Source organism: Bacillus rossius, chromosome 12, assembly GCF_032445375.1.
Source record: "Bacillus rossius redtenbacheri isolate Brsri chromosome 12, Brsri_v3, whole genome shotgun sequence".
NCBI classification, from domain to species: Eukaryota; Metazoa; Arthropoda; class Insecta; order Phasmatodea; family Bacillidae; genus Bacillus; species Bacillus rossius.
Genome location: NC_086339.1, coordinates 53,783,207 through 53,806,262, shown reverse-complemented (window position 1 = coordinate 53,806,262; position 23,056 = coordinate 53,783,207). Strand labels below are relative to the sequence as shown.

Here is a 23,056-nt window from a genome sequence, read left to right as displayed (position 1 = left end):
GCAGTGATGATGAAAATGATGATGATGATACTAGGTGTTTATTTGTCGTTACTTTTAAGTTTGAACAAATTTTTACAGGATGTCCACATTTTTAAAGCCAGTAAAGATCTGGGCCAAGTCGGGACATTGGATTTGATCAGGAAAAGTCAGGGAATTTACTTGAAAGCATGGGAATTCCCCAGTGATAGTAATTTAATGGGAAGTTATGTTCCAGTCTGCCATCAAACAAAATGTGAAAGTGCGTAAAAATACTCACTATAAAATGGAGTGTGCATGGTTCTGTTTTAATTTTTCCAAATAAAGAAATCCAGAGAGAACTATGCCAGCTATGGGAATGGTGGTGGCTTTTTTTTTTTTTTCCGTTTATTTCTTTCAGGAAATTGAAAAATATGTGAAATTTTTAATAATATTTTTGTCAGGGAAATTTGAAACATTGGTCTGTAAGAATTCATGGATATCTTATTATAGATTTGTGTGAACACCCTGCCAAGTCAGAGAAGTAGAAATTGGTCAGGAAATTTAATTTAAAATCTTGTGAAGTCATGGAAATTTCTCATTGATAGTAATTTGAGGGGGAAATTTCATGCTCCGTCATGCCATCACCCAGACTGTGAACACAATTTCTTTTCCAGATGGTGTTTTTTGTGCATAGTCATACACGCTGTGAAATGGCTTATGCGAGGGTCTGTTTCGAACTAGCACTGCTATAGGGATGGTGAAGGCTCAGTTAGCTTTATTTCAGAAAGTTGCAAAATAGGTAAATAATTATAAAACAGTTTGGCCGGGAATGTGATGGGAAGTGTGGGTATAAGTGGTGGAGACTCCCTCGGCCACCGGTGGATGAGCAGCTGTGATCGTGCCGCAGGGTGGACAAGGAGGACGAGATGGACTGCCTGATCAAGGGCTGCAACTTCCTGCTGAAGAACATCTCGGACGAGGCGTTCGCGTACCAGCGGCACGGGGAGCCCGAGTACCTCTTCCAGTCGGCCGACCCCAACATCTTCCCCTACCTGCTGGTCAACATCGGCTCGGGCGTCAGCATCATGAAGGTCGGCTGCCCCGCATCACCTTGTCGCGTCGTCCTGGAATCACCCCAGGCAACCGCTGCCAGTTCCTTCTCTGATTTTCCTTCGTGTTTGTTGACGATATTAATAAAGGTGACCTGCTATTCACACCTTCATTTCCTTCTCTTATTGATCAGGGTAGGATGGTTCTGCAAACCTGGTGCTTTTCTTTCAGAAGTTAATTTCACATTTTAAGTACTGCATTGAAAACATGTTCTTACAATTCCTGTATTTATATATATATCTTTTTTTAATATTTTCGATTACTAATTCTGTGTGATGTGAAAAGTATTTATTTGTAAAATGTATTTATATTTTAAATATTGAAATACATCAGGAAATATACAACTAAAATCAATTCTTAAACTATGTATTACCATTGTTAAATTTTAATTAAAATTTCAACCAAAATTTGGCTGGTTGCATGAAACTTATTAAGTGTGAAGTAAAAAAAAAAAAAATTCAGTAATCTCAGACATGAAAGCAACAGCCTTAATTAAATTTAATGAATGGAACTAAATAATTATGTACGTATTGCACATTCTGATATGTTGGGACTTATTTAGAACTTGTCATTTACAATAGAACCCAGCTATTACAGTTTTCAAAGTGAAAAGAAATACAGATTTAACCATGGACAAACTTTTCAGAAAATCTCTTGTATTTTATTTTTTATTAATTTTTTAAATATTTATTTTACAGACAATTCTTTAAGAATTTATACTGTTACTGCTTTTCAATCTGTCCAGCTTAATGCATCTAAAAGTGTGTATGTATATGGATCTCTTACAAATTTAATATTTGGTGTCAATTACTAGCAGATCTGTTTATGCTTTGTACGTGTGCATAAAAGTTTTTTTTTAATTGCCAATTGATGGTGACTTTTTTTAGAGTTCAGAAGTAGTATGTAATAGGGGCTCCTGCACCAGGGTTCAGGGTGAGGTGCGAGGTGCCGAGCCACATCTCTGACGTCACGTCAATCTCTGACGTCACGACGGCCATCTTGGATGAGCGTAACGGGACACAGCGTAACGGGACAAGTAGTACCGTGACCATGACCTTGACCTCTGTGGCCATATTGGATCCGCCATCTTTAAATCGAGCGCCCCATTCATTATGATGAAATTTTCTTCTCTGTCGCCATATTTATTTTTTTCTGTTCCACTGGAGGCCGCCATATTGGATACAGTCGGCTTTGTTTCAGCTGTTTGTTCCTAGATAGCACCAGCATCGCTCTTGACTTTTTTCTGTTCCACTGGAGGCCGCCATCTTGGATACCGTCGACTTTGTTTCTGTTGTTTGTTCCTAGATAGCGCCAGCGGCGTTCATGTTTTTTTCTGTTCCGCTGCAGGCCGCCATCTTGGATACCGTCGACTTTGTTTCTGTCGTTTGTTCCTAGAGAGCGCCAGCGTCGCTCTGTCTCATCAAATAAGGTCGATGTTCCATTACCTACCATAGCTATTATGATCCTTATCAACATTTTAAATTTAATTTTTTATGAAAAATATATTGGAAACGCTGTGATTCGAACCATCGTAGCTCTGATCTCTAGGTTGGAAAACATACGCCTTTAACCGCTCGGCCATCGAGACATTTACCAGACTGAAAATTAAGTAAGGTATATATAAAAATAACATGCATATTTGGACTTGTAATTTTTTTAAATTGAAAGTAATAATAGCACCACCTGTTCGAGACAGAACCACCATCTTGTATTAAGATGTAACTATTGTAATTATCGTTATGGTCGCCATCTTGAAAATCATTATTTTTATGCTAGAGATGCGGGAAAAAGTTCAAATTTCATTAAATAAATTGACAATAAATATAATGATTGATTATATCGATTCCCGTCCTTGGTTCGAAACCGGTGAGGGCAAAAATAAAAAAAAAACATCAGATACTTCCTCCACAGAAGCCACCTACAGACTGATCTACCGTCACCAATACCAAGGTTTATATATCGTCAGCTGTTATGACGTCATGTCCGCCATCTTGTCTTGATACGCTGGAGACCACCATCTTGTTTTCGTCTGCTAGAGTGTGCTGATACCATGTTAGTATAATTATCTGGTCACCACACCTTTGACCTTGAACCTTGACCTTGAAATTTGACCTTGAACTCTGACCTTGACCTTGAAATTTGACCTTGACCTTGAAATTTGACTTTGTCCTTGAAATTAGACTTTGTCCTTGTCGACCATCATGGATCCGACATTTTATGTTCAGTACATGCTACCAGGAGCTACCACCTGCTGGAGTACACCATATTGTGTGTGTACTTGTATTATAGAGTACATTTCCATCTGGATAATTTTATTCTAACCCGCTACAGTGCAGTAATAATTTATTACCAAGGTGCCCCCGCAATCTTAAAATTTGAGCGCCATCTTGAAATCATGTAATAATGTAGCTAGAAAAGCGGGAAATAATCCAAAATTCATCAAAAAAATCACTCATTAACTTACATATTGATTCAATCCGCTCCAGTCCTTGGTTCGATACTCGATCGATGCAATAATGTTTAATTTTATGAAAAAAATAATAATTTCAATAAACCACGTTCAACATTCTTAAAGAGACTTTAAATCCTCTACTACCATCATCCTATCAGACATCAAGACCAACATCTTGAAATATTCGTAATAATTAACCTAGAAATTCAGGAAAAAGTTAAAAATTCATTAAATAAATTTGCAAACAATATACTGATTAATTAGGTCGACTAAGGTCCTTGACACGATCCTGGACGAAGCTAAAATAAATTTAATTTAAATACCAGAAAAGTGTAAGGTTCGAGAAATAAAACACCACAAAGTCTTTTACAAACATAATATTTATTACACAATTTCTATCCTACTACAGGATCACTTGCGAAAGCCAGCAATCTTATAAACATTTAGCCCTGCATAGACGTGCAATGACTACTTCTTAGCTCCAACAGCTCCAAATGCTCCAACTGCCTTTTCTTTCAACAGCTCCAATGATATTGGGCTACAATGCTACGAGTCTAAGAGACTACGAGGCTACAAGGCTACGAGTCTAAAAGGATCTAGCTGGTTCCGAGTTATACATGGCTGCGAGACTGCATGACTGAAAGACCGCATGGCTACGAAACTACATGTCTATGAAGCTACATGGATACATGTCTACTCGGCTCCAACACGCAATGTACACACAGTACACACAGGAAACTGAACATACTCACAGTACACACAGGAAACGGAACGTATACACACAGTACACACAGGAAACGGAACGTACACACAGTACACACAGGAAACGGAACGTACACACAGTACACACAGGAAACGGAATGATCACACATACAGTAGCGGAAACACACAGGCTTAGTTGGAAATCAGAATACAAGAAATAAAAACATTAAATTTTTACTTTCGATATTTAATTACTTCTCATCATTACACAAATACAAGTAAAAGAAGCCATTATTGTATGTAGCCCGCTTTCCTCAGTTCTTTGAGTATGAAGGATATTTCTTTGATGCACGAATAGTTTCCTGCACAAAGCGAGCCATGTAGAAGTCTTAGCCGGTCAACCAATATGTTTGGATCTTTCCATGATGTGTAATCAATCTCTTCTACCACCATCTTACTTGCTCGTTTATTATAAATACTTTTAATATCACAATCGTCCCAGTGATCATAATAAGCATTATCATATTTATTTATTATAACACGACTTTTCCATCGTTTCGGTCTCAGGACATCACCACATTCTTCGATCTTGTCAGCTCTAGGTGTTTCATCACAGTCTATGCCATTGTCAACAACCTCAGAGTCACTGTAACAATCACTGTAGAAGACATCCTTTTCACCCAGATTACCGTATGAATTCGCTATCGATGATGTTGAAGTGTCTTCATTGTCTTCATCTTTCCTTTTTAGGAGTCCATCATTTTTACAAGGAATGGAGGATCTACTGAATATAGGCTTGAATGTATTCTCACTTTTCACGGTGTTGATACTTCCATTAGTTTCAGTCTTCCCGAAGCCATTAGCATCCTTCAATTTATGTTCTTCCTCACGATCGGGTGAGCTAATACCATCACGCTCAGGACAAGGAAAATTATTGTCGTAATGCAGATCACTCTTCTTTAGTCTAGTGGATCCATAGGTGTCCTCTATGCCGTAAGTAGTCTTGACTTTACATGTTCTACCATTCCTTTTTAAGCTGTCAATTCGTGTTAACAACCTGCTTCAACGATTACAGCTTAACATGTTGCGTAGTGGGTTTCTAGCACAATCATTCTTCTCATAACGTCTAGCATTCCTTCATATGACAAAATCCTTGCCACAGTATCTACAGCGGCTTCCTTCCGATTCAGCTGCAGATAACAAACCATGATCTATGGTAGCTTCTGTGACTAATGTTAGATACAAACTGTCAGTTTTCTCCAATTGGAACCATTTCTTAAATAGAATTTTTTAAATATTTCATCAGCGAGAGTTAAGTTATCTAATGCAAAACAAATTGATGCAAGTAGTTCTGGCTGTCATCAACAGATGTCGCCACGTGTTGCTTGCAGGTAAATAATATCTATTTCATTAATGCGGGATGCGGAATGCTCACTATCGATCGCAAAGGAAGGTTGGCTTCGCTAGACTCCAAGGAGAAGGAAGTTATTCCTTCCTGTTAGTGCTTCTTAGATTTCTCAGAGATTATTATTATTCGACTTAGTAATTATTTTTTTTTTTAAATTTCCACCTGATAAAAATATTACAAGTGATGATTAAGTAGCAGAAGTTCACTAATTAAATGCAACCTTGAATAAAAATGACATGCCTCATTAAGTAAAAAAATCCTTCATGCAGAGATCAATTCCTCATCAGTAACCAGAAGCACTCGGAGAAAACCATCAGATGTCTAGTCAGGAATAATCAGAAGCACCCAGAGAAAACCATCAAAATATTGTCAAGAATAATCAGGAGCACACTGAGAAAACCACCATAATATTGTCAAGAATAATCGGAAGCACACGGAGAAAACCATCAAAATATTGACAATAATAATCAGGAGCACACGAAGAAAACCACCATAATATTGACAAGAATAATCGGAAGCACACGGAGAAAACAGCCACATGTTTTCTTTGATATCATAAAATTACAAAAAAAAAAAAAAAAAATAATAAAAAAAAAATTCAAAAAATGGTTCTGCCGTACTAGAACTCTACAAGCTTGCAGAATGTTTATACTATCATGGTATCAGTACACTCTAGCAGACGAAAACAAGATGGTGGTCTCCAGCGTATCAAGACAAGATGGCGGACATGACGTCATATCAGCTGACGATATATAAACCTTGGTATTGGTGACGGTAGATCAGTCTGTAGGTGGCTTATGTGGAGGAAGGATCTGATGTTTTTTTTTATTTTTGCCCTCACCGGTTTTGAACCAAGGACGGGAATCGATATAATCAATCATTATATTTATTGTCAATTTATTTAATGAATTTTGATCTTTTTCCCGCATCTCTAGCATAAAAATTACAGATTTTCAAGATGGCGACCATAACGATAATTACAACAGTTACATCTTAATACAAGATGGTGGTTCTGTCTCGAACAGGTGGTGCTATTGTTACTTTAAATTAAAAAAAAATTACAAGTCCAAATATGCATGTTATTTTTATATATACCTTACTTAATTTTCAGTCTGGTAAATGTCTCGATGGCCGAGCGGTTAAAGGCTTATGTTTTCAAACCTAGAGATCAGAGCTACGATGGTTCGAATCACAGCGTTTCCAATATATTTTTCATAAAAAATTAAATTTAAAATGTTGATAAGGATCATAATAGCTATGGTAGGTAATGGAACATCGACCTTATTTGATGAGACAGAGCGACACTGGCGCTCTCTAGGAACAAACGATAGAAACAAAGTCGACGGTATCCAAGATGGCGGCCTCCAGTGGAACAGAAAAAAATCAATATGGCGACAGAGACGAAAATTTCATCATAATGAGTGGGGCGCTCGATTTAAAGATGGCGTATCCAATATGGCCGCCGAGGTCAAGGTCATGGTCACGGTACTACTTGTCCCGTTACGCTGTGTCCCGTTACGCTCATCCAAGATGGCCGACGTGACGTCAGAGATGTGGCTCGGCACCTCGCACCTCACCCTGAACCCTGGCGCAGGAGCCCCTATTACATACTACTTTCAGAGTTCACCTAATCTCCTTCCAAAAGTTACTTCGTATTATTTTATATTTGATTTTGTACTTTGTCTTTTTAAATAATTATTAAATGTAGGTTATTAATGTAAAGTGTCTTCATTCCGGTTGTTGTTATCTTTTCTTCAAGGTGTGAGACTATTTATTCAATTTTAGCTGTCCAAAGTCACTGTCTTATCATTATCTGTTTGTGTTAATATTTGGACTCTGTAAACAAGCTGTTGTATTCAAGGCTTTGTGTTGACACAGTCATTAAATGTATCAGTGAGGCCAAATTTTCTCATTTTAAAACTGTAGAACCAAGCCCTGGTTTATTTTATCAGCTAATTGGTTTATTTTTATCAGATATACAGGATATAGTAATGTGATTCTTTTTCTTTAAATAAACGAAGAAACTTGAACTTTTATGATATTTTACTTGAATAAAAACTTTTATATGTAACAGTAACATCATATTGAACTTACACAATAAATGTAAATCTATTAGAACATGAATCAAGCCTCAATTGATAAGATCTGTCAGATCAATGATTTCCCTGTCTGTGCACTAGACAAACCAAATTGGACAAATTACATTTTGAGTTTTTGAGTAAACTGGATCCTTCAATGAAAATCTGATAAGTAGTTAAAAAAAATTTTGTCTTCCTTATAAGTTAATTGGTCACATGTTATTTGTACCATTATTATAGCACTATGCATTTTCACAATACAGTCTCTTTCCTGAGAAAGTTTTTAGTATTTTACATTTATAGGCATAGCTTCACTGCTGTAACTTCCCTGAATCCCAGTAAGTCATGGAAACAAGTAGAACTTGTGTTTAAAATGCTCTCGTGCACTTCTTTCTTTTTTTAACTTTACAAACAAAATATTTTTTTCAGCCAGATTCAATAAATTCATATTTTCTTCTCAAATTAATTTTACCAGAACAGTTAAACCTTGTCGATCCGGATTAACTGGGACCAAAGGTAATCCAGACAATCAATATAGTCCAGGTACTATGGGTAATAAGCAAAACAAAATCTTTAAATAAGCAGATTTACCATTTGTTACGATAAAAAACTAAGTTTTTTACTTAGACAAGACATTAAAAAATATATAAAAATAACTTTTTACATAATTTCTTAAAGAATTGGTTCACTTCTGTTTCCAACACATATGGCATTTGAATGAAGCACGGTCAAGCAAACGCTGTATCATTAATATTTCAGTTGGAGTGGTGTTGGGCAGACGATGTTTGTCGCTGTTGCGCTTTCGCAAACATTATACTATCATAATAACATCTGTACAGGAACTGTACATTGAATTTAACTAGAAAGTGAATATTTTGGTGTTGTGTAAGCAGCAGAGACATCATCATATAGTTATAGTTTATTTTTTTATTTTTGCAATTGTTGTCTAGCTTCAATCATGCCTCTCAGAAAACATTTTTTGAAACAATTTTGAATATAGTAATTTAATAAATCTTGTTCTTGTATTGCTTGAGCCAGTTTGTGTATGGTTACCAGTTAGTTAATTGAATCAAGTATGAGATGTTTAAGGTTTAACTGTATGATATAGAAACTGAAATATATTGGCGTGATGTGCAATTGATTTAAGTTTTCCAGAGATAAATGCATATATTTTAGACCATTTGTCTCAAATTTGCAGGTGGAGTCTGAAGATTCCTACGAGCGGATTGGTGGAACGGCTACTGGCGGTGGTACCTTTTGGGGCCTGGGTTCGTTACTGACAAAAGCTAAGGTAACACACAAATCTTAACTAAAAAAAAGTTTCAAAAAAAGGGGGGGGGGGGGGGGGGCGGAATTTTTATAATACTATTCACCTATTCAGTGATATTACATTTGAATAATTTTATATTTGAATAACAATAGCTATAGATTAATACTTATGTATACTTGCAAGTAAATAAAGTTTTTTTTATCAGTCATCACTGTATAAAACTAAAATAAGTGTTATCAAGTGTTAAACATATACTTACCACAGTATATTTGTTTTTAAAAATACAATTACATAGCTTATCATCTTATAAAACAATACCTGCTAAGAATATTAAAAATAATTTTCTCTCTCAACTCTGGAAATATTGGTCTTTTAAACCATGAGTCTGTGAGTTTAAATATTGGTCCTGTTGTCCCAAATAATCCTTAGATGCTCTATGAACATTGTCCATATTGCTGATTCTGAAAATTGATTATTAATGAGTTTAAAATTTGGTTTAAATTTTTCAAAGTATAAATGTACTTGCATGTATGTACGTAGTAGTGTATTATTTTATACTGTAATATTTAAAAACATTTTTGACTTGATAACGTCTTATTAATCGATGAACGCCGGCTGCACGCACGAAAGAGCATGACTCATTGTCACGTTCCGCCTGAGCCGAGCTTGCAAGAACCAGCCAACCACCGTGCGAGAAAATCTTCTATAATATCAAACGGGTTAAGGCGGGCTTTTTAAAAGCAGCAATTTAAAAAAAATTTGATTTGTTTGTCCAATTTCGTCATTTAAAATCAACAATTTAGTGACATTGATTTCATTTCAGTTTATTTCTATAGCCAATTGTTCATGATTATATTTAAACAAATTATTGAATTTAAATTTTGCAAAAACTGTAAATAATATTTGAAATTTAAAAAAGTATGAAATTTTTCATCAATGTTTTCTCATGACGTTATCACGTAAAATGATCGTCCGTAGACAGACTTGACAGTATTGTACAGTAATGTGACACGCACGCAACAAGGTGAGAGGATGAAGTACGTGCGTCCAGGGCTTCGACGAGCTGCTGGCGCTGGCGGAGAAGGGCGACCACCGCCACGTGGACATGCTGGTCCGGGACATCTACGGCGGCGACTACGAGATGCTGGGCCTGCCCGGCGACGTGATCGCCTCGTCCTTCGGCAAGGCCATGCTGTCCCGCAACGACCACAACTTGAACCAAGGTGGCGCTGGTGTTCTTATTGCTTCCTACTCTGGAACTGTTGTGGCTGTGGTGGCTCAGTGGTCAGATGACTTGACTCAGTTAGTCTGGCACCATTTTGACATATCATTTCATTTTCTTTTGGTATCATGTAAGAAAACTCAGAAATTAAGTTCTGTTTAAAATCTTTTATTAGAGCACGATTTTTAGTTTATCCATTTCAAATTATTTAAGTATTTTACATATCCTTTTTTGAATTAATTTGCATTTTTCTACAAATTATTAGGCGACTACGTACTTAGTTGGAAGAAAATCATTATCCAAAAATAATGACTTATATTTAGCATTTTCAAGCTTACTTAATGACTTCATAAGCAGTAATCATTAAACAAAGGAAATTAATGCCTTGTTCTTACAAAGAAAATGCTGGGTCTGTAAAATAATGGTGTTACAAGCAAGTAAATGTTACAAGCAGGAACCATGTAACAAGAGTTATAGTGTAATCTGTTTCACTTCCTGCAAAAGTTTTTTTAAAAACTATTAAACATGAAATCTAAACATTTATGAATTTCTACTTGCGAGTAATCATACCAAATCAGTTTGTTTTTGTTAACTAAAAGGGGGAAAAATAACTGTTCAGCTTATTTTTGTTGCATATGCATGAATAATAATGATTTTGCAAAAAAAAAAATTGTTAGTGTCATTATTGTAAAAGATGTATAATTATATTGTGTAGTTATAAACAAATAAAATTTGCATTTTAAATATCTTGAGTACATAGATAGACTTGCAACCAAAATTTTTTTAAGTATGTACCAGTATCAGTTAATTATAATTAAGGATATAAATAACACAATGAATCTGATGTTAAAATTAATTTTTAATTATGCTTAGCTCATATATTTTACCATTAACTACTGTATTGGTCCGAAGATAGGCCGACCCCTTCTACAGCCCACTCAAAATCAGGGAACAATTAATTTTAACAAACTAAAATGATTATCAGCAGCATATTACCACAGTAACACTTCAACTAAGTTAGTATTTATTGAACTGACAAAAATATGTGAGAAATCATATTTCCGTTTATCTTCACATTCATTTGTAGTGGTGCCAACATTTTACATGGCAATGGCTAAATTTTCTAAGTTCATAAAAATTGTGACGTAAAAACATTTACCGTTACGTTTAATTTTGACGTAAAAAACCCAAAATGATTTCATGTAAAACGTGTACGAATCAACCATAAAACAGCCAATATTGCAAATAGGTTTTATTGTTCTTGTTACTGTTGGTATGTAACGGTATTTGTTTATTCGTGTCGCAACTACAAGTTGCCAACGCTGGTGCCATTTTGTTTTTCCTGTGGTAGAAGAGTAAATAAATAAAGCATACTACGGTAAATAACCGTACTGCAAAATTGCTGTATTTACTAACTGTTTACTGTCAATACCACATTTTACAAGCAAATAAAATTACCGCAGCCTGTTAAATACAGTTCAAAAATAACCAGACAAGAGCTTTTAAAAGCTATGTGCTACAAGTGACCATATCTGTGTACTTAACTTAAAATATGATACAGTAGAATCTCATTATAGCGAGCACGGTAATAGCGAGAACACGGCTATAACGAGGTATTTTTGAGGAATTTACGGCGTGATCGCTTGAAGCGCGCTTTTATTTGTCTGCTTTTATCTCCACCCCTCTCGCTCGCCACTAGACATCTTGCCGTTGACGCCTGTCACATTCTTCAGCCTTGTAGTCACCACCTAAGTGCGTGGCTTTAAAAATAGAATCCCGTCCTTTCTTTCTTTTATCAAACTTCCGTTAGTTATCTGTGCCGTGTGTAGACAAAGTTTGAAATTGGAACAGAAAAAACGTAAGAAATTATTTTTTACAAATTAGAAATATGTATGTTTTTGTTTTTATAATCGCGTATTTTCAGGTTTTTTTTGGTTGTTATCTTAAAAGAGATAATATTAAAAAGCTGCTGTAATGAGATTTAATTGTTTCTTGGTTAACAAAAACTATTAATTATGAAATATTGTTAATTGTTTATATTCTATTTATTATTATTTATGCGACGTCATACTGTACGCACGCGTATTCAATACGACTGGATTCGTTGCTGCAACATAACATAGCATGTTATGTGGTATCAGAAGTAACAAGTAACGTAACGATAGTAAAGAGCACTAATTGTTATAGTAACGAATACATACGGGTACACATTTTTTCGTTACTTTTACACCTCTAGTAGGCACTACCGTATTTATTTCCGAATCGCTAGGGCAGTTTTCTTGGAACTTTTGTTTCTGTCAGTTGTTGGGGTATCTGTCCGGGAAAGGGGTGGTGATGGTTTGAGTTTAATCCCAAATTTATTTTCTAAAAAAGTTGACAGGTTTCATTAAATGAAAAAAGTATAGTTTTCCAGCGACTATTTCGTTTGAGGCGTACGCATTTCCCTCCTTGTTCTGTGGGCGTACGTGCGTTGCCGCAGCCGCACTCCTGCTTTTTTGTAAGGAATTAAATTGTCACCTGTTAGCAACATCCCGAACCAACATGGCCACCAGCAGACAGCCCGTGTCGACAATAGATAGCAGGACAATGCTGCGTCGGCCGCGGGCTGAGATGCTATACTTACGTGGCGTGGTAGGGTATTCTGGTGGTTTTGACGCAATCTGTGATCGCATCCGTACTTATGGGGTATCGTTTTAAAGAGAATTCACACATCTGCTCACAGAAATTAAGATTTCGTTAATATAACCTGTTATTTTCCAATTATACAGGTTTAAACACAATTTTTATGCTATTTTCGGTAAATTTTTATTTTTTGGGGGCCAAAATCTGTTCAATTCGGTTATAGCGAGGACACGGTTATAGCGAGGATCAAACCCGGAACCGTGACACCTCGCTATAACGGGACTCTAGTGTACGTTATTGGGGTTAAGTGTGTTTACTAAATTTCCAAGTTGGAAAAATTACTAATTTTACGTAAGTACGGCGTAATTTTAGATCAATGAATTGTATATATGATAACATTTTTATGCTATAAGTGATTCTTCTTGAAATGTATGTGTTTAATTATACTATTTTGGCTAGTGCCCCATTATAGGCCGACTCTAGATTTCAAGGTTGACAAAACTGGCAAAAAAGGTCGGCCTATTTTCGGACCAATACGGTATACTACTTGCTAAAATAATTACCTTTATTGAATTTTAAATGTTAGTGATCTCAGTAAAGTTTTGTCTGTGCTACATTATATTACATGACTTTAGCGTTTGCTCTTTGCAAATTACGGTGCTTTATGTTGTGTTGACTCAAAATTCTATTTTCATTCAATTTTATCTCAGCTGTTATTGATTTCACTGCTGTTACTGAACAACATTGGAGTCAGTGCACTTTGATATTTATTTTCTTTCGTGTATTGGTTATCTCTGTTAATACAGTAATCTGATTGATAGCATGTATGTACATAGCCTTGTGGACTTTAATGATTGTGTGGTTATCTTTCGTAAATAATAATAGTAGTAATAAATCCCACCCCCACTGCCTCCCAATATATTTGTGGCCAAAATGTTTTCGAAATGATTTTTATACTACGTTCTTTTACAACATGTGTATTGTTTCTTTGCCTGCCTTCTCCATTTTGTTGCTTGGATGCTATATTACCAGGAATTTTTGTAGTAGTTTACAAGCATGTGTTTTTTCATGAGAAGGCTGTGAAAGGTTCATTTTACTGCATGGCTGGTATGACATATTCGTCAAGTTTACTGTTCCTTGTGGTTGTTAATTATTATTCAAAGCTTCATTTATTTCATTTCATGATTAGTGCTTTGAATTGGTTCTGACAAACTTGGTATCTAAGGAGTAGCTTATACAAGTTATTTCTAAACTTTGATTCAAATAAAAATTGGCACACTTGCCAAATGGCTTGCCAAGGATGTAAACCCGGAACCTTGTGGTCTGAAGGTCGAATCTTTGACCTTGTGTCTGCCTTGGCTTTGATGGTTGCATGAGTGTTGGTAAGTGTACAAGACCTTTGACTGCCTTGATGTTAACGCAACTAGTCCTGCACACTTTGCACTGAGAGCAAGATGTGTTAAAAACTAAAAACTAAGTATTGTCAAAGTACGTGTGTACTTTTGTCTTGCCCGAAGTAAAGGATCTGAACATTGTTACTTATCGGCCATATATTGTGTGAGTCTTATCATTATCTGGTGTCTAGCAAACATGCAAGATACAATTTAAAGTGTTAGATAAGTACGTGCTTTATTTTACGGTATTGGAAAGCCTTGAGTACAGTGTTTTACTGTTGCACCATGACTAAGTGAAAATTATGTTTGAATTATGGTTCATCTGATATTTATTCAGTACTGATTATGACAGATATGGAAGTAATTGATGCTTACCGTGCATTTTGATTAATTATAATTTTGAACCTGGCCTAACATAAGCAAAACAAATTATGTTTCAGTATGCTTTTCTTAAGACCATATTAGCTTTATATTTCTCTTGTCATTACTATCAATTAATTAAAGGTAATCCCTGTAAATTGATCACAGTACCTTTTTTGCAGTTGTTGTTTAGTAGAAATTATTATTGTTATATATTTACTATACATCATTTGTGATTTGTAAATAGCCCGCTAATAATCATTTAGATGAATACTTGCATGTCTTTCTACTGCATATAGAGTAACACTTAGAAAAATGTCTGGTAACATATGTTGTAATCACATGAATACTAACTGCAAGAGTGTTGTCGTAATAATTTTAAGTAGGGGTGGACGGGAACCCCGAAATTCGGGATAAAAGTCGGGAAAAAAACCATTCCCGAACTTCGGGAAAATAATTTTTCTCTTCGGGATAATACCTCGGGAAAACAAATTTTTTTTAAATAGTAAAAACCGACGTCATACTAATTTTTATATTATAAAAATACGTTATGTATACATACGTCCCGTAGCAACTTCGTATACGTATTAAACAAACAAAGTACAAAGACATCACAAAAAATAAAATACATATTATAAACAATAACATAAATTCAACACTCATTCATAAACATAGTTTAAAATAAATCTCTGACTAAATAAAGAACTCAATGTTGAATATTATTTTTAAGTTTGGCGAATGTTAACATCTTTGCCGTATTTTTAGGTTATAATTTGTCTTGAAAATTAACAAGAGCAACAATAAGCAGTATTGCCAAACGCGTAATATTCGAAACACTAATAAACTGAAAGACGCCATCTTGGTTTCACATGTTTATGCCATTATAAATGTCTTAAATAAACATTAGAGAGTTTTACGTTTTAGTAGTTGGTCATTATGTAAGAATGAAAGTGAACAATTAAAAACAAGTGGTATTTTGAAAATACGCGTGACAATTATTATTTCCGGTAAATTACATTTAATAAAATTGGGTAGTTTATACACTTGTGTGAACGATGGAGCCTGGCATTCCAGGCAGTAGCAAAAGTGAACCAGATGTGTCTTCTGCACCTATTTGGAAGTTCTTTAAGAAATTACCAAATAACAAGTTGCAATGTACTTAAATTAACAAGTGAACATGTTGAAGAGTTGGTGTTTCTTCATGAAAATTTAAAGTAGAGTAGGACACAAAATGTTTGATTTATTACATTTTATGTTATTTATTATTTGTATTTGTGTGTCTTTCCTTTTTTGTGATTTGGACTATAAATATGGATGGTTTATTAAAAAAAAGACTTAAAAATACGCACATTTTAAAAGTAAATATAATTTTCTGTACATCAAGCTAAGAGACAATTTACTACTCTTTCTCCCGATCCCGATCCCGATCCCTAAAATCTGATGTATTTCCCGACCGAATCCCGTCCCGAAGTAAAAATGCTATTCCCGTCCACCTCTAATTTTAAGGATAACTTAATTACAAGGAAATAAAATAAACAACGACCTAGCCTTAAACACCTGTCAAACCGTGCCTTTCGGTTTGAAAATTTGGGATTTTAAGTTAAAATCACTCTTTAGTATCGGTTTGAAAAGTGTACATCTCATGCCTTTGTAAACAGGAATGTAGCTGTGGTGTATTTAACCCATAAAATTGGAAAGGCAGTATAAATTTTTGTAATAAAATTTATTTTTTGTTTCCAAATCTTTGCTTATTGCACATATGCTGCCTCATTCATCAATCTATTTTCCTATAATTAAGAAAAGTTTTTTGTTAAAATTTTGTTCTGAACATCAGTGGAAATTTGTTTTTAAAAATATTATTAAAGTTTGGGAATTAAGTAAAATTTCAATGAAATAGCTTAAAAATGTTTCCAGTAAATAATTTTTTTTTTGTATTTTATCTTTTAACACACAATATGATCCTTGAAATAAGGTATTAAAATTTAGTTAATATTTTTCTGTCCTTGAAACTTAACAGATTTGTTCTACCTATTTATTGAACAGAAAATTTTTATAAATCAGAATTTAACAACAGCATGGTTGCTACAGGACTAGAAAACCGGGAAAACCGGGAAATGTCAGGGAAATTAAAATGGTCAGGGAATTCCAGGAAATGTCAGGGAAAATTCTACGAATTCTGGAAATGTTAAAGTTGCTTATAATTCAAACAAAGCTTTGTTTTGATGCGCTCGTACCGCTACTGAACGACTCCGCTAAAAGGCTGCTGCTTAAGGCACACGGCAACTGCAACTTTTTTTTTTTACTTGGTCTACGATTGTTCGTTGCAATAGGCTGTTACAACCACCCACCATAACTTCTGGCCAATCCAGGCACTCGTTTGTTCACTAGCGAACCCGGTCTTCATTTGTTCGTGTTTTGATCCTTTTTAATTTGCCCTTGAGACTTTGTATTATGTTCCGTTCCATGCAGTGAACTACAGAATGGGCATGGCGTCATTTATCTTTTGAAGGCTATTTTCACGTGGAATAAGATGAGTACAAAGCTTATTACGTGAATTTAAAGGCGTTGTTTCAGGTGAAGTTAGTTTTTTATGCGATCATAAGAAAATAAAGTGCATTTTGATAAAGAAGCAATACCAATTCTCATTTTGAAAACTACCAAGCTGATACGAAAACACGTGGCTTTTGTGTGCGGTTATGTTTTTGCTTTTTTTCTAACTATTTTTTTTAATTACTTTTTTTTCAACCGTTATAATACGTGAGTTCTGTTGCGTGACACTTACATTGTGTATAAAAAAATATGCATAACTGAACATGTTTTCCCCCAAAATCGTTAGTTAACATTGTAAGAATGTAAGAGTAGGCTCTATTGCATGTTGTAATGCTGCTATTGTAATTCTCTAAGTAGGCCCGTTATATTGCTAGGTGTGAATTTGTAATAGTTTTTGTATTTGTGTAGTAATATTTTTTTTAAGAATTCATAAACAATTTTTTAACCTAACCTGAAAATATTAATATGTACTTCTTTTTTTTTGGCTTAGAGATGTCGAAGAAAACTATTTTTAAGGAGAATTGGCTCAAGGAGTCACAGTTTCAGCATATCTAACCCTCTGCTATAAACATAAATTCTGCGTACTGCACTTTGTGCTACAAAAGTATTCACAGCAATATGGGCCGAAGAGCTCTCACCAGCCATGTCGAAGGAAAAAAACACATTCCTTCGCAATTATGCCGTCAAAATAACACAATAAAAGAACCTTATTTTACCTCATGTTGAAATTTTTATATTACATTTAATCATATGCACGTTAATATTTATGGTATGTACTTCATAAGAAAGTCAGGGAATATTTCTCTTAAATTTCTGGAAAACAGGGAAAAGTCAGGGATTTCTAAGATTCTATTTCTGTAGCAACCATGAACAGTGTTTCTCTGTGTATTCAGAAACTATCTTGATATTTTTACTTAGAGCACAATTATTTTATATATTTACCATTATTCATACATTAATGATATACCCAACAATATCCTGCATCATACAATGACAATAGAATGTATTGAAATATGAAGTATTCTTCATATAAATATATATGTACGTGTTTGTGTGTATATATATATAATTTTAGTATGTGTGTGGTTCATGTTCATTAACTATGGCACAGGTTTTAATCATGTAAGTTAACTAAAACAGTGTCCATAAATAGTAGTTAATGATAATAGGTTATTATGTCCGAGTCTTAAAATGTATATTAATGCTCTTCTGAATATCATAGTTCATTCCATCATCAAAATTATATCATAAATATGAGGAAATTTTGCTGGATATGCTGCTTGATTGAAATATTCACAAGATGACATATTAGTCAGCCATACTTTTAAAAGTTCTAATAATTTTTCCAATAAGCTCACTTTCAAAAGCAATGTTTAGCTAGTAAACATCTACTTGGCAACTCGCACAGAAGCTATGTTTACGTTTTGCTGTGACTTACTGAAGTGTTTTCAGAATTTTCCCTTTTCTTCTGTTATTTTTCAGACAGCTCCAAGGATGAGCGACCAAAATTTCAAAAGGGTGTGCCACCGTTGGGTGATCAAAAATTCTATAAGTATTTTCAGAATTACTCTATGGAGTATATTTCCTAAAATGCCAATATCTATAATGTAAAATGTGGTCTAGTTGGGCGCCGTGAAAACTCTATAAAGTACTAGTGCTGTGATTGTGTATGTAGCACAACTACTAACCTCTACAGAATATTAACTAAAATATGTCTTGTTATGTTGATAGTGAAAATAAATTATTCTCAAGTTGTATGTACTGGTGTAGTTTGACTCAGTGTGAATACCAAACAATAAAATGTCGTATAATTCCTTAGCAGTATGTCTCCTTCTCTTTGGTGTAAGTATTCTGACCTTAAAATCAACAAATATAAGTAGTGTGTTTAAAAGCATTAACTCCTCTATGACTGCTGATCTCAGTGTAATAAAAACTAATTATTCTTTCAAGACAATCCAAGCTAAATATTTCTGTCTATCTGGTTTAACATACACATGATATGTAAGTATGGTTATCAATCGGAAAAATAAAATATAATGAAAATTTAACTTTTACTAGGGTCAAAATCATGGTTGTATGGGTGACAATACTCTTTTGCAACATATCCAACTGTAACATGAAAAGTGACAGAGTCAATGATTAGCAAGCAACATACAAATAACTTTGAGACAATTATTCATGTTTAAATAGGTTTTTCATTAAACAAAATTTCAATATCCGTTATACTTAAATGTCTTTCAGAACTAATTACGTTTTACGTAATTGTATCACTGAATAATAGTTTGGTTATCAGTCAATATTTTAAATATTATTGAAACACATTTTAACTGGCAAATTAGTCTTTTCTTTGTTTTTACTAGCTCAGTCTCTTTCGGTAGATCAAACTGTCTCAAGACTTCTGGACCTGGGGCTATTCTTTAAACATTCAAGACAATTAATGACTTTAACAGATTTTAACTTTGATATCGTACATATTACTGATCAATGTCAGTTAACCAGGTCCAGTATGTACAAGCTACAAGTCTTTACGTAGTTAAGTAGTATTAAGTTGTTTTTGCGAGTTTCAAATTAGGTCTTGATCGTAAACATCATAGTTTAAGATATCTTGCCATTAAAATAGGACAGGTAACTTCTCGCTGTTCTTGTTAATTCGGGGATGGGGCAAACAAACCTCGTCGCGTCGTTACAATACCAAGAGGCTGTGGAAAACCTCTCCGAACCCCTGTCTCTCCTCCGATGTTGCTGGTTAGATCTCACTCTCCTCCGATGTCGCTGGTTGGGTCTCCGTCTCGATGCACCTCCTCTCGTGCTGCTGGTACTCCAGCAGGACTGGCGTCGGTCACCTGGAGTCGTCTAGAAGGATGATGTCCTCCGGTACACCGTCTACGATGCCGTCTACCGCTGTCGAACTCCTTCCATCTCGAAGATTGATAGTCCTTTTCTTCTTAATTCGTCGTTGATCCAGTTCTATTTATGCTGTTAGTCAAAACTTATCGTCGTCGTCGATTCTTTAGTAGAGCTTCGAACATCGGTAACTACCTCTTCTTCATTGTGTAGTTCCGGTATTTATTATAAAATCATCAATTTCACGTAGATTCTAGCTATTCAGTCGTCGTACCAATGTTTTACGTGATATTCTTACATTCATTTATGACTAAATCACGGAGCTCTTTCTCTCTAATCCTTCTCCCATGATAGTAGAACAGAAACTCTAGTTCCAATTTGTTTCAAACAGTCAAAGCTTTCTCTATTGAACACTCTCCGAAATCACACTGGAAATACTAAATTCTTTAAATAAAATATATGCGCAGTCGAGCGTCCAATCACATATACTCTTTCCTCAGTAATGATCCAAAAACAATATTAAAAGGTGTAAGCTCATTTCCTATTCGTCGCCGTTTAACAAATGTTTGCAAAGACATTTCATAAAATTATTACTTAGATAAAACATGAAAATACTTAAAGAGTAAAACCAAATTGACCTGACCATAGAGATACAATACTGGTAAATATAATTCATAACAGGACTAAGACAAAGTCATAGAGGTAAGAAGTAAAATAATAAACATAAAATTCATTTCTATTGAGGGCTTCTCTAATACCTCTATAGAATAGTCCCCTTCAGAAATGTGACTAACGAACTATACTCTGATATAGGTCTTAGGACCATTTCTCATCATACAAACATCTCATCTATATTCTAATTATTTGCAGAAAATTTACATTTCATATTATTGACCTTATTTACATACTTACTTGCAAACATAGAGTATTGTCACCGATATATGTCTTCAAACGGACATATGTGTAACAGTGTATACTATTCTACAGGAGTGTAATATTTCCTCAACTGCGTTATATTATAGTGTCCTATTACTTGTTTCGTTTTAATGTCAGACAGTTCGTAACAGTTACTTCTAATAATCTTCGTGATCATATATGGTCCATCGAAGAGTAGAAATAGCTTCTTAGTAACGTACTTCCAAAATTGGCTTACTGGATTCGTTCTCTTGAGTACTAAATCTCCACAATTAAAACTCATCTTGCTGGAATCTTTCTGGTATTTTCTCCGAAGATCCGCCGTGGATGTCAACTTGGCTGCGACCAACTCTTCAGTTTCCTTCTGTATCTCGACTAATTCTTTATCTTCTGCGGCCAGAGCTTCATCGTGATGTCTCGGTAGTAACGATGACGGTATTATCAATGATCTTTTTCCTGTTAACGCTTCATATGGAGTAACACTGGTAGAACTGTGTACAGTATTATTCAAAATGCATTCAATGAACGTTAATTTACTCATCCAGTTCTGCTGTGTATCGTGGCAGAATGTCCGCAACATATTACCAAGTGTGCGCATTTGTCTCTCCACAGGATTACTCTGCGGGTGTCTCACCGAAGACGTGGTGGGTACGATTTGCAGTTTTCTGAGTCCTTCTTGCCAAACTTGACTCATGAATTGTGTGGCATGATCTGAAATAATTTTCTCCGGTCGACCCACTTCCGCGATAAACTGTTTAACTTTCTGGAATACTATCTTGCTGGTGGCATTGACTATGGGATACAACTTGGTGTATTTTGTAAATAAATCTACCATCACGAACACATATTTCACCCCGGCTGTTGATCTAGGTAATGGTCCCAATACATCCACTGATACCAACTGCAGTGGTCTCTCCGGAAGGATAGGTTTAAACTCACCTTCGAGATTTTGTTGGGCATGTTTCGCTTTCTGACACAAGTCGCACGATCGAGTAATGGCGGCGACTGACTTGTGCAGATTCGGAGAGTATAGCTGCCTAATCAATGACTGTGTCAGCTTCTTTGAACCAATATGCCCGCAATTCCTATGAACCTCCCAAATAATCGAGTTGATGTTTCGCTTCGGTATTACCGGCTTCCATGGCTCTTCAAATCTGGCTTTTCCCTTGCTATGATTGAACAATACTCCCTCCGACATGCAGTATCTCTCCTCTAACCTAGTTGGAACCTCTGAACCCTTCAATTTATCTATTATGACCTTGCAGAATTCATCTTCCTGTTGCAGTTGAGCTATCTGGTCAAAAACATTCTTGATTGTTGCGTTATCTTTAAGTTGTTGTGTCACAAGATTAGCTACCAAAAATTCCTTGGAGTTATTCCTCGGTGTCAATTCATCATTCAATACATCGGGTATTCGACTTAGGTAATCGGCGACTACATTCTCTTTCCCTTTAATGTGGCATATTTCCAAGTCAAACTCTTGCATCAGCAAGCACCATCGTGTCAGCCTGCTACCAAAAATTTTGCCTGCTTTTAGACACATCAGGGCTTGATGGTCAGTCATTAGCTTTATATGTTCTCCCAGAAGCAGGTCTCGAAACTTCTGCAGAGCCCATATTATTGCTAGTGTCTCTTTCTCCGTGACCGTGTAATTTCGCTCTGCTGAATTCAATGTTCTACTCGCCATCGCTACGGTACGTTCTACTCCCTCATCGTCCATTTGCGCGAGCTTCGCCCCTAAGGCATAATCAGATGCGTCTGTGTATAGTAGAAATTCCCGACCTAACATGGGATGATAGATGACTCGTTCTTCGAGAAAGACCTTCTTGAGTTCTTCAAAAGCTTCCCGCTGTTCTGCTTCCCATTTCCACAGCTTGTCCTTCTTGAGTAGATCAAACAATGGGACTGCGATCTTGGCTATCTTGTCGCTGTAATTTCGGTAAAACCCGATAACTCCCAGGAATGTACGTAGTTGTTTAACATTCTTTGGTGTAGGGAAGTTGGAAATACTGTTCAATTTTTCAGGATCGGTATGAATTCCGGTCGGTGTCAGAATATGCCCTAGAAATGGTAACTCTTGTCGGCAAAATACGGATTTTCGCAGTTTCACCGTCATTCCTGCGTCACGTAGTTTCGTTAGGACAATGCCGATATGCTCCAGGTGTTCTTCG

The 23,056-nt window shown here is 35.4% G+C and overlaps 1 protein-coding gene across 6 annotated transcripts in view; it reads left to right on the top strand.

The window, feature by feature from the left end:
* The window catches only part of LOC134537946 (4'-phosphopantetheine phosphatase), a 111,534-nt gene that overhangs the window by 26,785 nt on the left and 61,693 nt on the right, over nucleotides 1-23,056 (top strand). For all 6 annotated transcript variants that reach the window (XM_063378944.1, XM_063378943.1, XM_063378940.1 and 3 more), the window contains 3 exons: nucleotides 866-1,049; nucleotides 8,907-8,999; nucleotides 10,030-10,201. In XM_063378944.1, coding sequence (XP_063235014.1) covers nucleotides 866-1,049; nucleotides 8,907-8,999; nucleotides 10,030-10,201 — 449 coding nt within the window. The remainder of the gene's footprint in view (nucleotides 1-865; nucleotides 1,050-8,906; nucleotides 9,000-10,029; nucleotides 10,202-23,056) is intronic.